General features: G+C 43.4%; 1 protein-coding gene across 1 annotated transcript in view; it reads right to left on the reverse strand.

The window, feature by feature from the left end:
• Positions 1-14444, reverse strand: part of LOC124040168 (UBA-like domain-containing protein 1) — a 32242-nt gene extending 17798 nt beyond the window's left edge. The window contains exons 1-2 of the mRNA XM_046357086.1: positions 14199-14444; positions 13508-13567 (exon numbers count right to left, since the gene is read on the reverse strand). Coding sequence (XP_046213042.1) covers positions 13508-13567; positions 14199-14306 — 168 coding nt within the window. The 5' untranslated portion in view covers positions 14307-14444. The remainder of the gene's footprint in view (positions 1-13507; positions 13568-14198) is intronic.
• Positions 14445-15181: the final 737 nt, after the last annotated feature.

Below are 15181 nucleotides of genomic sequence, written 5' to 3' on the forward strand. Positions count from 1 at the left end.
CACCTATCTCCAGGCCATCAGACTGTTAAATACCTTGCCCTGAGCTTTAGTCAATGCTGGTTGCCGGTACTCTACCATACACCTTAGACTGCTGCCCTATGTACATTGTCATTGAACACTGGTCACTTTTTAATAATGTTTGCATACTGTTTAACCCACTTCATATGTACAGTGGGGCAAAAGGTATTTAGTCAGCCACCAATTGTGCAAGTTCTCCCACTTAAAAAGATGAGGCCTGTAATTTATCATAGGTACACTTCCCAGCCTGGTGCAGGTCTACAATTTTGTTTCTGGTGTCCTTTGACAGCTCTTTGGTCTTGGCCATAGTGGAGTTTGGAGTGTGACTGTTTGAGGTTGTGGACAGGTGTCTTTTATACTGATAACAAGTTCAAACAGGTGCCATTAATACAGGTAATGAGTGGAGGACCGAGGAGCCTCTTAAAGAAGTTACAGGTCTGTGAGAGCCAGAAATCTTGCTTGTTTGTAGGTGACCAAATATTTATTTCCCACCATAATTTGCAAATAAATTCATTAAATCCTACAATGTGATTTTCTGGATTCCTTTTTTCATTTTGTCTGTCATAGTTGAAGTGAACCTATGAAAATTACAGGCCTCTCATCTTTTTAAGTGGGAGAACTTGCACAATTGGTGGCTGACTAAATACTTTTTTGCCCCACTGTATATACTGTATTCTAGTCGAGGCTCATCCTATATAACTACTGCTGTACACCTTTTCTATTCATAGACTGTCCACAATATCTATACACACACACACACACACCATAATATGTGTACAAAACATTAGGAACACCTTCCCAATATTGAGTTGCACCCACTTTTGCCCTCAGAACAGCCTCAATTCATTGGGGCATGAGACTACAAAGTGACAAAAGTGTTCCACAGGGATGCTGACCCATGTTGACTCCAATACTTCCCAGTGGTTGTGTCAAGTTGGCTGGATGCCCGTTGGGTGGTGGACCATTCTTGATACGCACGGGAAACTGTTGAGCATGGGGGGGGGGTTGCAGGTATTACTGTACTGTTGGAGCTAGGAACACCCGCAATAACATCTGAAAGATTTGTACACAACCAATATTTAATTTCATTTAAACAGCTGTAGGCCTAGGCTTTGGAACTATGAGCAAGAACACACAGTCATACACTCACACAAACTTGGGGCACATTGCACATTCTCAATACGGGAAAAATACATTGGATTTCAGTTAATTCCAATGAAAAAGTGTAACTTGTTTCACCAGCCAGACAGACTGCCATAGACACAATGCTGATCTGTGTTACCAACTGAAAAGAATGATCTCTTTTCTCCAAATAATTCATCATCGTTACCCTGTTATTACCCTATTCTACCCTGCTGGAAAACTAAGTGCTCCCCCTTTCTCTTCCTCCTTTTCTCCAGTCCTTATTTCTTCCCACTGTTGCTACCTCACTTCTCTCCCTTCTTCCCTCCTGCCCTGGTGATGAACTGACCATGGGCCAGGCAGACAAAGGGATAGGACAATTTCTCTCCCTTCTTCCCTCCTGCCCTGGTGATGAACTGACCATGGGCCAGGCAGACAGAAAGGGATAGGACAATTTATCTCCCTGCAGCCATTGCAACAGTACAGTCAGCCATGTTGTGGTGATTTATGACTGTGATTGTGCATCTCTTACCATCTGACACACAACCAGTTCTAGCGTAATGGAGACTTCAAAATACAGTTTGTGTGCTCTTGTTCTTCTATCCTCGAGGGGACCTAAAATCCCCCAAAGTCCCCACGACAGGGTTTCCGTTAGGAAAATGTGGCGCAGGACATTTGACCAGCTGCATTTTCATTTACCGGACCCATAGGCATTGGGTTCGTAACCTGATTAGGGCGTCCACCCACGGTGCTCAGAATGACAAATCACATTTAGTTGATAGTAATTCAAGTTAACAGAACATGCAATGTGTGGCCCTTCTTACCTAATTCTGATGCACACTTTGATGTTAAAATGACTGTCCACATTTACTTTTCCTCAGCCAACAAGACGAGTAACTAACAGCAAAATCACTAGCCTATGCTAATCTACTATCCAACATAGTAGAAATGTTTACCTAATCTGTTGGTCAAGAAGAAATGGCCTATTCCAAACAGACTCTGGGACAGTTGTGGGACGATAGATCCCAAATTCATACAACCAGTAGGCCTAGGCTACATTAAAAAAGTTCAAAGCAATGAGTTTGATGCAACAGATCAGAAAGTTTAGCTTAAAATGTTGATAAACTATTTCTTCACATTTTAAATCGCAGCAATACACACAAGGCCGTAAGCAACTCGCGACTGTTAGTTCCATAATGCAATTAGCTGGAAAACTGTGTCAACGGCACATGCGAGCGGTTTCATGTGACAGACATGAAAATATCCATTAGAAATTTAGAAAGCTCGAGCATGGGCTGCTTATATGACTAGGATTGTGCCTTTGGCTACTGGACAATGAAAGTTGATATAAAAAGAATTGCCTCCACGGATTGGCTAAGCTACTTTGAAGCAAGGTAAGACATGGCTCATAATATGTAGTAAAACGTTCCGGTTTCAAATAATGAAGTGTATGTTTTCAAAATGCATACTGCCTCCAGCTCACTGCAAAGTGGTGTGTGACGAGCTGATGAAGGCTGCCTTCCATTGCCAATGCATTTGCTGTTTGAGATGCTGCAGAAGCAGCTCTCATGCTGTCTGACAGATTTGCACTCAAAGGCTCTGTATCTGTATGCTGTACGTGTGTGATAAATAAGATGCATAACGAATATACTGTACACACACTAACGGTTTTGACTTGAGGTTATTCTTGATAGGGGTGCCAGGTAGGTTGTGCCTACCAGAGAAAACATTGGTTTCTCCTTTTGGTTTGGGAGGGAATTAGTCCCATCTGGTCCGTCAAGTCTACACCAATACAAAGGACTCATGTAAAAGTCAGGATGGACATACTGTCACGACTCCCGCCAAAGTGGGCTCCTCTCCTTGTTGTTCGGGCGGCGATCGACGTCACCGGCTTTCTAGCCATCGCCGCTCCATTTTTCATCTATCCATTTGTTTTGTCTTGTTCCATACACACCTGGTTTTCATTCCCTATCACACTGAATGTATTTAGTCCTCTGTTCCCCTCCGTGTCTTTGTGTGAAATAGTTTTGATGTTATGTGGGTATTGTTACGCGCCAGACTTTTGTTTATGTTCCGTGTTTTGGGCACGTTATATGTGCTTTCGTTTGGACCGGAATAAAAAGTGTGCCTGTTAACTACACTCTGCTCTCCTGCACCTGACTTCGCCTCCAGTACACACACTTTTCATAAACCCTTAAAACATTGAAAATAACTTCAAAACAACTATTCTTTTGCGTGGGTTGTATTACCAACATAAATGATTACACACATAATAACAAATAATGAGTTCTGGATCCTCCAGAAAGGTTCTGTACCACTAAATGTGAATGTATGAACCTATAGTCTAAGCATAACCAGTCAAATGTATTTACATTGACTATTATTTACATGAATTAAAGAATTCTTTTGCAATGGGATAACTTCTTCTCCAGAGAATTGGCTGGTGCCAGTTTTATTTATCGGCTTCTCAAAAATAAAATATAGACAAAATGCCTGCTATTACCGGCTAACGTAAACCCTGCTCCACAAGGATAGTAAAACAAGAATTCTACCTGGTGGGGACATTTCCCACGTCCCCACGAGGACAAAGGATATTGTAAGATTAGGGTTTAGGTTTAGGGCTATATTTGAGGTTAGGGTTAAAATTACAGTTAGGGTATTTTATTAAGGTCCCCAATTAGCCGGGGCCAAGGCAGCTACTACTCTTCCTGGGGTCCAAACAGGAAACTAAACACAACAAATAAAATATACATAACACTACATAAATGAAAAATACAATGCAAAATATATAAAAATGCCTGCCTCTTCACAGTCCCTGTTGTGCCGTAAGGTGTTCTTTATCCGTTTTTTAAAATCGTATTTTATTTTTGCCTAGAATTTAATTTAAGGTGCTCCAGAGTTGAACTATCATTCATCTTTGTTTGGGGTTACGGTTAGTGTTAGGGAAAATAGGATTTTTAATGGAAATCCATTTTAGGTCCCCACAAAGATAGAAAAACAAGTGTGTGTGTGTGTGTGTGTGTGTGTGTGTTAATTATTGACCGTCTGCTTTGCTGGAGAGGGGTACTGAAAGCAACGTCTCTGATCTATACCTCTATCTGGGCCTTACAACTGTAGTAAAGTAAATGAACCATCATGTGACCTGGGAAGAGGAAGCGGATTGACTTCCACTACATCACATGAGACCCATGTGACCGATAACTAACCTAGACAGCCAGCTACACTAACAACCAGGAAGTACAGTTTATAAAGGCTAATACAACATAAGCCTGTGGATTTGACTACCAGGGGAAATTACTCACTCAAACACAAATCTACAGTGTGCAGATATGGATGTCATTGTTCATTCATGTCTGGTGTGATATTGTAGGTCTAGGGCAGGTCTAGATGATCAATGAACAAACCAATAGGCTCCATATGTCATTTTGAGGTCAAATGAACCACTCTTTACAATGCTGGCATTCACAGTCGCTGGCTAACTATCGTCTGGGTACAGTGACGTAGTCAAGGAAGGATTGGACAGCAGAGCATGTTAAGAGTAGTTGAAAGATTATTTCCTGGCACTATGCATACTCTGAGGTTGTGAGGGAGGGGATGGGGGAGGGAGAGGGATGGATGGAGGAATAGTTTCTGGTAAGTATATGCATGTGATTTTGTTTCTCGTGTAAATATAAATAGCGTTCGCATTAATGCGCACGTGCACATACATACACACACACACTTCACTGAGTCAGTGGCTTCACCACCTCCCATTTCAGAAAGTCTCCCAGCTCATACACCCAGAGACCGACACTATGGCCTCTGTCGAGGCTCTACCAAAACATAGCCAGATAGGCTGCAGACACAGAGCTAACTAACTAGCCCCTGCTGCTCTGAAAGAGTCCATTTTGGGGAAGCCTGAGCCTGGCTTCCTGTTGGAATGTGTTGCGGTGGCACTGTTTGTATGGGCAGAGAGTGTGTGGAGAGGGAAACCGCTGAGGGGAGAGCCGACGAGACACAACAAAAAGGCAAATCTAAACATGGCCGAGCACAGGCCGGCTGAGTCAGGAGGGGCAGGGGCAGTGTTAATTTTGGTAGCTATTTTAGATTTTGTTTAAAATCTAACAATACCTTTTTAGTTTTAGTCACATTTTTGTCATTTCATCCTTCTTTAGTTTTAGTTATATAGAGCTTCTAATGTGATCAAAGCAAAAATATCCTACATGAAAGTAAAAGAGAGTAAACATTGTTTCTAGTTGAGGTTAGTTACAAGGGCCCAGGCATCGCATCAGTTCAAAAGACTGCCTGAGAGCTGTGCGGGGAAGCTGGGCAGATCAGCTCAATCATACCGCGCAACTGAAAGATGTAAATCCTGCCCATGAGGAGACTGCATTAAATATTCTGCATTCCTGCTTAGGACTGGACAAACCAGATGAAAAGAAGCTTCACGTCAAATGAAATGTCCATTAGACTCACGTGGAATTCTCATCTCATCACATGTTCATCAACTAAAATAGTCATTTGTAATAGTTATTGTGTTTTTTTACAGGGCATCGTGTCTCGTTATCGTCATAGTTAAAGTAAAAAAAAAAAAGCTTATTGACGAGTATTGTTCGTCCGAGTTATTGCTGATGAAATGAACACTGGGCCAGGGGGAAGAGACAGCCATGGCAGGGGGAGCAGAAGGGCAGCAGGGGAGCAGAAGGGCAGGGGGAGCAGGGAGCAGAAGGGCAGGGGCAGGGGGAGCAGAAGGAGCTGGAGGGCAGGCAGGGCAGGAGGAGCAGGTAGGGCAGGAGGAGCCATGGGCAGGGGGAGCAGGCAGGGCAGGGGGAGCAGGCAGGGCAGGGGGAGCAGGCAGGGCAGGGGGAGCAGGCAGGGCAGGGGGAGCAGGCAGGGCAGGGGGAGCAGGCAGGGCAGGGGGAGCAGGCAGGGCGAGTAGGAAGGGCAGTGGGAGCAGAAGGGCAGGGGGAGTAGGTAGGGCAGGGGGAGTAGGAAGGGCAGGGGGAGTAGGAAGGGCAGGGGGAGTAGGAGGAGCAGGGGGAGTAGGAGGAGCAGGCAGGGCAGGGGGTGTAGGAAGGGCAGGGGGAGCAGGAAGGGCAGGGGGAGCAGGAAGGGCAGGGGGAGCAGGGGGGCAGGGGGAGCAGGGAGGGCAGGGGGAGCAGGGGAAGCTTCACGTCAAATGAAATGTCCATTAGACTCACGTGGAATTCTCATCTCATCACATGTTAGTCATTTGTAATAGTTATTGTGTTTTTTTACAGGGCATCGTGTCTCGTTATCGTCATAGTTAAAGTAAAAAAAAAAAAAAGCTTATTGACGAGTATTGTTCGTCCGAGTTATTGCTGATGAAATGAACACTGGGCCAGGGGAAGAGACAGCCATGGCAGGGGGAGCAGAAGGGCAGGGGGAGCAGAAGGGCAGGGGGAGCAGAAGGGCAGGGGGAGCAGAAGGAGCAGACAGGGCAGGGGGAGCAGAAGGAGCTGGAGGAGCAGGCAGGGCAGGAGGAGCAGGTAGGGCAGGAGGAGCAGGTAGGGCAGGGGGAGCAGGTAGGGCAGGGGGAGCAGGCAGGGCAGGGGGAGCAGGCAGGGCAGGGGGAGCAGGAAGGGCAGGGGGAGCAGGCAGGGCAGGGGGAGCAGGCAGGGCAGGGGGAGCAGGCAGGGCAGGGGGAGCAGGCAGGGCAGGGGGAGCAGGCAGGGCAGGGGGAGCAGGCAGGGCAGGGGGAGTAGGTAGGGCAGGGGGAGTAGGAAGGGCAGGGGGAGTAGGAGGAGCAGGGGGAGTAGGAGGAGCAGGCAGGGCAGGGGGTGTAGGAAGGGCAGGGGGAGCAGGAAGGGCAGGGGGAGCAGGAAGGGCAGGGGGAGCAGGGGGGCAGGGGGAGCAGGGAGGGCAGGGGGAGCAGGGGAAGCTTCACGTCAAATGAAATATCCATTAGACTCACGTGGAATTCTCATCTCATCACATGTTAGTAGTCATTTGTAATAGTTATTGTGTTTTTTTACAGGGCATAGTGTCTCGTTATCGTCATAGTTAAAGTTTTTTAAAAAAAAAGGTTATTGACGAGTATTGTTCGTCCGAGTTATTGCTGATGAAATGAACACTGGGCCAGGGGGAAGAGACAGCCATGGCAGGGGGAGCAGGCAGGGCAGGGGGAGCAGGAAGGGCAGGGGGAGTAGGAGGAGCAGGGGGAGTAGGAGGAGCAGGCAGGGCAGGGGGTGCAGGAAGGGCAGGGGGAGCAGGTAGGGCAGGGAGGGCAGGGGGAGCTAGAGGGGCAGGGGGAGCAGGAAGGGCAGGGGGAGTAGGGAGGGCAGGGGGAGCAGGCAGGGCAGGGGGAGCAGGAGGAGCAGGGGGAGTAGGAGGAGCAGGGAGGGCAGGGGGAGTAGGGAGGGCAGGTGGAGTAGGAAGGGCAGGGGGAGCAGGGACTAGAAGGTCTGTACTTCTACTAATGGTTAAGGTTAGGATTTAGGGAGGGAAAGCTGATCCTACTTAGGCCCGTTACTCATGCAAGCTCCTCACTGAGTGGTTGGCTCCTAACTCCACCATGGCTAGGCTAACTCTCACTTTAATGACAGACACAATGCTTGTCCCTAGGCCCTTTATATCAATATGAACAGGCTCAGAGAAGAGAAAGTACACATTAAAGAGTCTGCTTTCACGGCCTTTAGTCTTTGTGTTGTCAATTAGAGGATCCTTCATTAGTATTCTACCCATAGCCACATGACTCGTTTGAAGCCTGTCATGCTCTCTAAAAAAACATTGTGTACAAAACACAAGCACACATACCATCCCTTTCCCTCTCTGACACACACACCTCAAATACGTGTCTGTGCAAAGATGAACGTTTGTTTATGTTGTGCCAGGGAACGGGCAGGGCTTTGCAGCACTCCTCTGGCTTTATTCTTTGCTAGGCTAAATCTACCATGTTTCACAACCTAATGCAAGAAGAAAGAGGGGAGCTGCATTCTGCTACTGGAGATGGTTGATATTAAATTGGTCATCTGTGGCTGAAAAGACTCATGGGTAGAATGTGTTGATTCTAGGGTAAATCCTAATACAATTTAGACTTGATAAGGAGAATATTTTATAGCATATTCTGGAACAGTTATCATCTCATCATACTGAGGATGATGAACATTTTATGGGAATTCATGAGCATAGACTAAAGAAACGTATGGCGCTGAGCTTTTCCCTGCATCCATCAGGTTGTCAATCACAATAAAATGTGCCAGTCGGAGGAAATACTGAAGCAAAGTGGATTAAGTCTCTATAGCCAAGCTACGCTGATAAGCTCCAGGGAGTTGGCATTGGCAATGGCTGCAGCCTGCCATGAAGTAGACTAACACACACACACTGGGATTTTTCTGCCATTAAAATCCTTGGGCGGGCGTTTTTTTCCAAGTCACCTAAGTCCAAACAGTGAAATTCATTTTTGGGATGGAAAAAAGCTTTCAGTGTAAACTTCAATTACTAAAACCAGATTTTAAAAAGTATGTAGAAAAGATCATGTACAATTGTAAATTCCAAAAATAATGAATTTAGCAGTAAATCTAGAACACAGCAATTAGCCATGGAAAATGCATAGAATTGAAGAAAATTAGCTTTAAAACGACAACATTTTCTCTCAATGGCATAATGTGTGGAATTGCAGGAAATTTGCATTAGAACTGCAAAAATGTATCTCAGCTCCATATGTACAATTGCAGGAAATTGGCTTAAAAATTGAAAAATGTCTACACTGCCAAGATGGGGGCCTATAAAATTATCTCTTACATTCAGCTGCGCAGGTGGGCCGATCGCTCACCTTGCCATGCCCAACACCTAAGCCCCTTTTTGATCCATGCTTCGTAAACAGCAGGTGTAGACTAACATTACATAATGGTCCTTTTCCAACGATGCAAAGTTAAAAATAAAGATATGTAAACAGACATAGTGACACAAGGATCTAATACACAGTGAATAATGAACAACAACGAGTAAAAATAACATATAAATGGAGTATCAGTACCAAGTTGATGTGCAGTGGTATGATGTAACTATGTACATATAGGTAGGGGTAGAGTAGGCAACATGATAGATAATCGAAAGAAGCAGCAGCCTGTAAGGGTGAGTGTGTGGCGTCAGTATGCATGTGTGTGCATGTTATGCGTGTGTGGGCTAGTGCTGTGCGATGAACCAAAATGTCATTTTTTTGTGAGCTCAAAGTACTGTTTCTCTAGAGAGAAATCAAATAATTCACAATAGAAAGTCAAGAACTATGTGGGACGCTGGGCTGAAGGGAGATGTCATTTTTACTGAGCAAATATTCAAAAAGGTTTTGCGCAGAAACGTGGTACCACAATGACCATAATCCATTGCGCCTGTTCTTTCCGGCTCGAACAAAAATGGATACACTTTTATGCCAGCTGCATTAGGTTAGATAAGCACAGATCGCATAGACCGCATGAGAGGGGAATGTACACAACACAACAAGGAGAGAGGGAATAGAGACAGTTTGTGAAAGTATGCCTTGTCTACTTTGAAGAACTAGGTTAGCCTAAAACTACAGTATTTGGAGCACAGAGATAATGCTGTTTGGCTGGCTGGCTGCTACTGCCTGAGCAGAGATGAGGACTTTAAGGAATTAAAAATATTAAAGTAATTCAACAAAATATAGTTATTTCCTATTTTTCTATTGACGTCTAACCAATGTGGACTTGACAGAGACAATGGAATATGTTCAATGTTTTGACAATTGAATGTTCACTATTTTTGGCTTTGGAATTTTCCTAAAAAATAGGGATGTCGATATTTTTGGCCGATACCGATATCCAATATTTTCCTTGCCAAAAAAGCTGATACCGATAACCGATATTTTAAATTCTTGAGTCCTTTCAAGCATTCTAGTATAGTTCTATCGTTGAAACACACACACATACATACACACACCGACCCAAAAATTATTTTGTTGGCATTTACAGTACGTATGTCCCCATTACCAGTAAAACATAATCAAAACATATTTATTTCACTTACTTGCTGTGCTGTTTCGTTTGCTCAGTGATTTTTGATCAGTTGTTTCATTCTCAACCAGTTTTTCATCATACATGTCAAGCAGTGAAGTTTCAGCTCTGTCTGTCCATGACCTCTTCTGTCGTGGGTCCTCTTCCTCGGTGCGCACAGTCACAGTGTCTGTTTCCATATTGTCCAGCTGTGTCTAAGATTTCACATAACCCTGTTTCTTGTCTGCATCGAAGTAGCGGTCCTTGTACCTATCATTCAGCATGATGGCGACGTCGTAAAGAGGCTCAGAGGGAAGGCCACCGAATCGCTTGTTCACAGCCTCTAGAGTACTTTTGTAAGTTTTAACCCCACGGTCTGTCTGCAGTTTTGTTGAGCAGGTGTTTCAATGCCATGACTGAGGGTATCACGTCTGCTGCAGACGCAGTTGATGAGCTTATTTCTGGAGTCAGTTGATCGAATGGAGCTAGGAGTGTGTCCATGTTTCAAACATGTTCTCAAATGCCATTGAAATGGCATCAGCTGTATGAGAACAAGCACATTCTTAAGCACGCAATACGGCTTTCCTCAGTACGAAATCCTCGTTGAACCACTGTGCTGTCAGACTCAGAATGCTCATGGGGCTGACATCGCTGGTCCAATGTCAGTTGTGAAGCTAATAGCAGTGAAGCCCATAGCAAGTAGCTCATGGATGTGGTTTCAACAATATTGTGTAACTCCGGTAGGGCAACATCTGAAAAATAGCGCCTACTTGGTAGTGTGTGCCGGGGCTTGAGGTGCTCGACCAGTCGGCAAAAGCCAACATCATCCACAATAGAGAACGGTTGATTGTCAAGGGCAATGCATTTTCTTGGCATTAATGGCTTTCGCATTTGAGTTGTCTCGCTGAAATGTTCTTACTCTTTCAAATGACTGTTCAACTTGAACTTGTTTAGTTGTTGGAAGTGTTTGCTTAGTTTTCTTCTGCTTTAGTTCTAAGTAGTCTCTGAACGTCTGGGGATGATGCACGTTCAAATGACTAATTTAGGTTTGTGGTATTGAAATATTTCACTTTCTCCCCTCTGGAAATAATAGCAGCACCAACGTTGCATATGGCCTTTCTGTTATCTTCCTTTGAAACGTCATAATAGATCCACACAGCAGACATTGTGGACTAGGTTAGGAATGCTGTGTTGCACGTGTAGCGCTCTATTTTTCGTGGCGTCATTGCGTCATCTACCTACGTTATACAGGTATGCACATCAGCGTTAAACTAGACATCGGGCTAATGCCGATGTTGACATTTTTAGCTAATATCGTCCGATTCCGATATGCTTACCGATATATCGTGCATCCCTAATAAAACATCTCTAAAATCCTTTAAAGTCATTATTTCATAATGCATTTAATGTTCCACAAAAAAAATGTAAACCAAAATTGAAAACTATTCTTATTTTTTTCTTAAATAATCGAACCAAAACCAAACCAACCTCAAAAAGCACGAATCACTCAGCACTAGTGTGTGTGTGTGTGTGTGTGTGTTGGGGTATCAGTGTAAGTATGTGTGAGTGTGTGGGTAGAGTCCAGCATGTAGTCCACATAGCCCACCTATAATTTAGCCCAAACAACTACCTCTTTCCCAACTGTATTTAATTTATTTATTTATTTTGCTCCTTTGCACCCCATTATTTATATTTCTACTTTGCACATTCTTCCATTGCAAAATTACCATTCCAGTGTTTTACTTGCTATATTGTATTTACCCTGCCACCATGGCCTTTTTTGCCTTTACCTCCCTTCTCACCTCATTTGCTCACATTGTATATAGACTTGTTTATACTGTATTATTGACTGTATGTTTGTTTTACTCCATGTGTAACTCTGTGTCGTTGCATCTGTCGAACTGCTTTGCTTTATCTTGGCCAGGTCGCAATTGTAAATGAGAACTTGTTCTCAACTTGCCTACCTGGTTAAATAAAGGTGAAATAAAGTGAAATAAAATGTAGAGTCAGTGCAAGAGAGTTAATGCAAAAAAGGGTCAATGCAGGTAGTCTGGGTAGCCATTTGATTGGCTATATAGCAGTCTTGTTTAGAAGTCTTACACAGGACTACACAGAGACAGAGAGCAAGCTGTTTTGTATTGAAATTGAAAAGTTCTTTATTCTGTCTCTATGGACAGAGCGATATGAAATACCCTCCACTGATATGATACAGGCTACTGTACACAAAGACGTGTGTGCAACCCAGGTTCACCCATATCCGAGCCTATGTTGACTTACTAAATTAAAGTCATTTCAGGTGACACACATGTAGGCTAAATAAAGGTTGGAGGGTAGACATATAGTTTCTGCACAGCTAACAGATATTATCAGCTCTTGATTTTAATCGCTCCTACTGGGTTTTATTTACAATCACAAAAGCTGCAGGTAAAACACTATATTCTCCAGCTCGAACAATGTTGTATGAATACACTGTACTATGAGCAACATGCACCCACATAAAACGTATCTGAAACCAATCATTGCATGCAAAGACCGGCATGAACACTAAACTGTCCACTCGTATGGTGAGGCCACCTGACACGAGAGAATCTGGACAGACACATGAATGGGTTTCCGCTCAGCTCCAAACTGATCAACATTTCCCCAAATCCTTTATTTAGCCTATATGTGTGTTCCAGAATGCAGCTGTTGCTAGATGCTGCCATGCCATGCAGCTCAACACAAAGGTTTATGTGCCACTGAGTAGGCAATCCAGGGCGTGCAAAACCATAACAAGTGTTCTATAATATTCAGGCACTGTTGACAGACTGACTGCCAATTGTATGCTTGATATTTTGTTTACACTATTCCTAAAACATCACAGCTGCACTACTTTATGTATGTAATACCATTATAGCAACTCATAATGATGTAATAAAATAGGCAGACAAATGGAATACAACATCAGCCTTCGTTTAACGGGAAATATACATTTTCCCCAGAAACATAAGGACATGGTGTTTGGGGCACACAGAATGTGGAATCCGTTCACGTGTATCCACCACAGTGCAGTGCACATATATCACGGACATCTTCTTCGAATCCACCTTCAACATCACTCTTTCCATTCCAAAATCATCAACATTCTAATCGAACGCAGGCTGTGCTGGCTGAACCAAACGTGGCTGCTGCTGCTAAACGCGTGTGTTTATTTATGGGAACCCCGACTCCACAACATGGCCGAGATGTGCTTTGTTATTGTTGCTAGTTCATCATCATTATGGGGTCTTTACGCATCGTTTTCTAAGTCATTCGTGAACTAAGAGAAGGCGTATCGGTACTATTGACACAGTTAGTAATAATATTGTAATAACACCATCACATTAAAAAAGATTAGGGTGAAGAGTTGACTGCATTCTAATAGTGCCCATACTCACCATCTGATGATGGTGACCGTATGGAATATTCGTTTCTTGAAAAAAGGCACTGAGGGCAGTCTAAAACATACAAAAATAAAATATAAGTTGATCAATTATATTTAGCCTTTACTACATAGAAAATGTATTTAAAAAATAAATATATACAAATACAAATTGTGTAGAGAATTATGTAATATAGGTAATACAACAGTTCTGTGTTTACAAAGCATTCAGCACATAAACAATGGAGCTGAATCAAATTTGATGTGAAACATATATTCCACTGTTCAGACTAAACAATCACCTGCAGACAATACAAACGAACATTTATCTTCATTGCATAATAGCATTTTCTAGCCTCACCTAGCCGCTGCATGGGAACAGGATTAGCTATAGCGAGTACATTTAATCTCTAGAGTCAATTCTAACGGGTAAACTTTTCCCAGTCGAGCCTTACTTCATGGATATTTATAACATACATAAATACAACATAACAATTATATATAACACAAATAAATCGACGCTAGAAGTTGAGTTTAAAAGTGTTGATACTGATCTCTATTTTCTAATGTTCTTATGCAACATCAAATGTCAGCCATGATAATAACGAACATCGCAGCACAGTCAAAACTAAAAGTACTGTCTGTCACAATGGCAGTCAGACATAAACATTAGCTAGCCATCTCGCTGCTGATCGTAAACCCCTTACCTCAAATTGCCAATGTGCCGCTTGCAAAAGCTGCTTCGCCTGATCTGCCGCACAACCTGCTGTCAAGACGAACTGGTTTATCATTACTTGGTGTTTGAGTTCCTCCATTTTGCGACGATGCTTTATTCCTACTCACGGCTCGTAGTGTTGTGTCTGGACTTCGTTTTCGTGGTTTTCGTCCTCTCTTTTCTGTCTCAGTCATCCACCATTACAACCGGTTGAGCAAACACAAATATTTACTGTAAGAGCGCTGATCAGTAGCGTAAGTAGCGCCCCCTTGAGTGACACCAGCCGGTAGCCAATCAAGACAGAGCGGTGCAAATGGGACATGTATGCCACAAAGCTCTGGCCACAACACGAGCGCCGCTGATGAAATGATTCCATTCTCTCGAATCACAAGACAAGATGGTCAGTACAGTGCAAAAAAAATATGGAAAAGATTGGAATTTAGACCGTTCACATGTTCATGAAAATATAATATAGAACAATTATATTAAGTAATATCAGATATGAGAGGATTACCATGTTCCCCAAAATAAGGATGTCTTCTTTTTATTTGTTTTGGACCACAAGTCCCGTGAGCCAACGCTTTGTTTGTGCATTTCTAGCACATACAGTGGTCCTAGGGGACTGAATTTTGTGAATGACGGCTACCCCTGTCCAATTCCCATACGCGCTGTGTTGCTATCTGGCCAAATATGGTAAACAAATCTACCACCACCAATTACATTTCACGGAGTTACATTATCGACAGTCTCGCGGCGGGTGTATTTAAAGTACATTCAGACGCGTCATGTCTGCGCAGTGAGGTCAATATTGCAGCCAAAACCACACAGCGCAAGCTATATTACCAATATACATTCACTACATAATTTATGGCATGTTTATAAACAATGTGTTTAATATCCTGCTGTCATTTGAAATTAATCTCTCAGTGTTTTGTGCTATGAATAATTTGTGTTTATAATATGTGTTTCCACTGG

This window comes from Oncorhynchus gorbuscha, linkage group LG07 (genome assembly GCF_021184085.1).
Source record: "Oncorhynchus gorbuscha isolate QuinsamMale2020 ecotype Even-year linkage group LG07, OgorEven_v1.0, whole genome shotgun sequence".
NCBI lineage: Eukaryota > Metazoa > Chordata > Actinopteri > Salmoniformes > Salmonidae > Oncorhynchus > Oncorhynchus gorbuscha.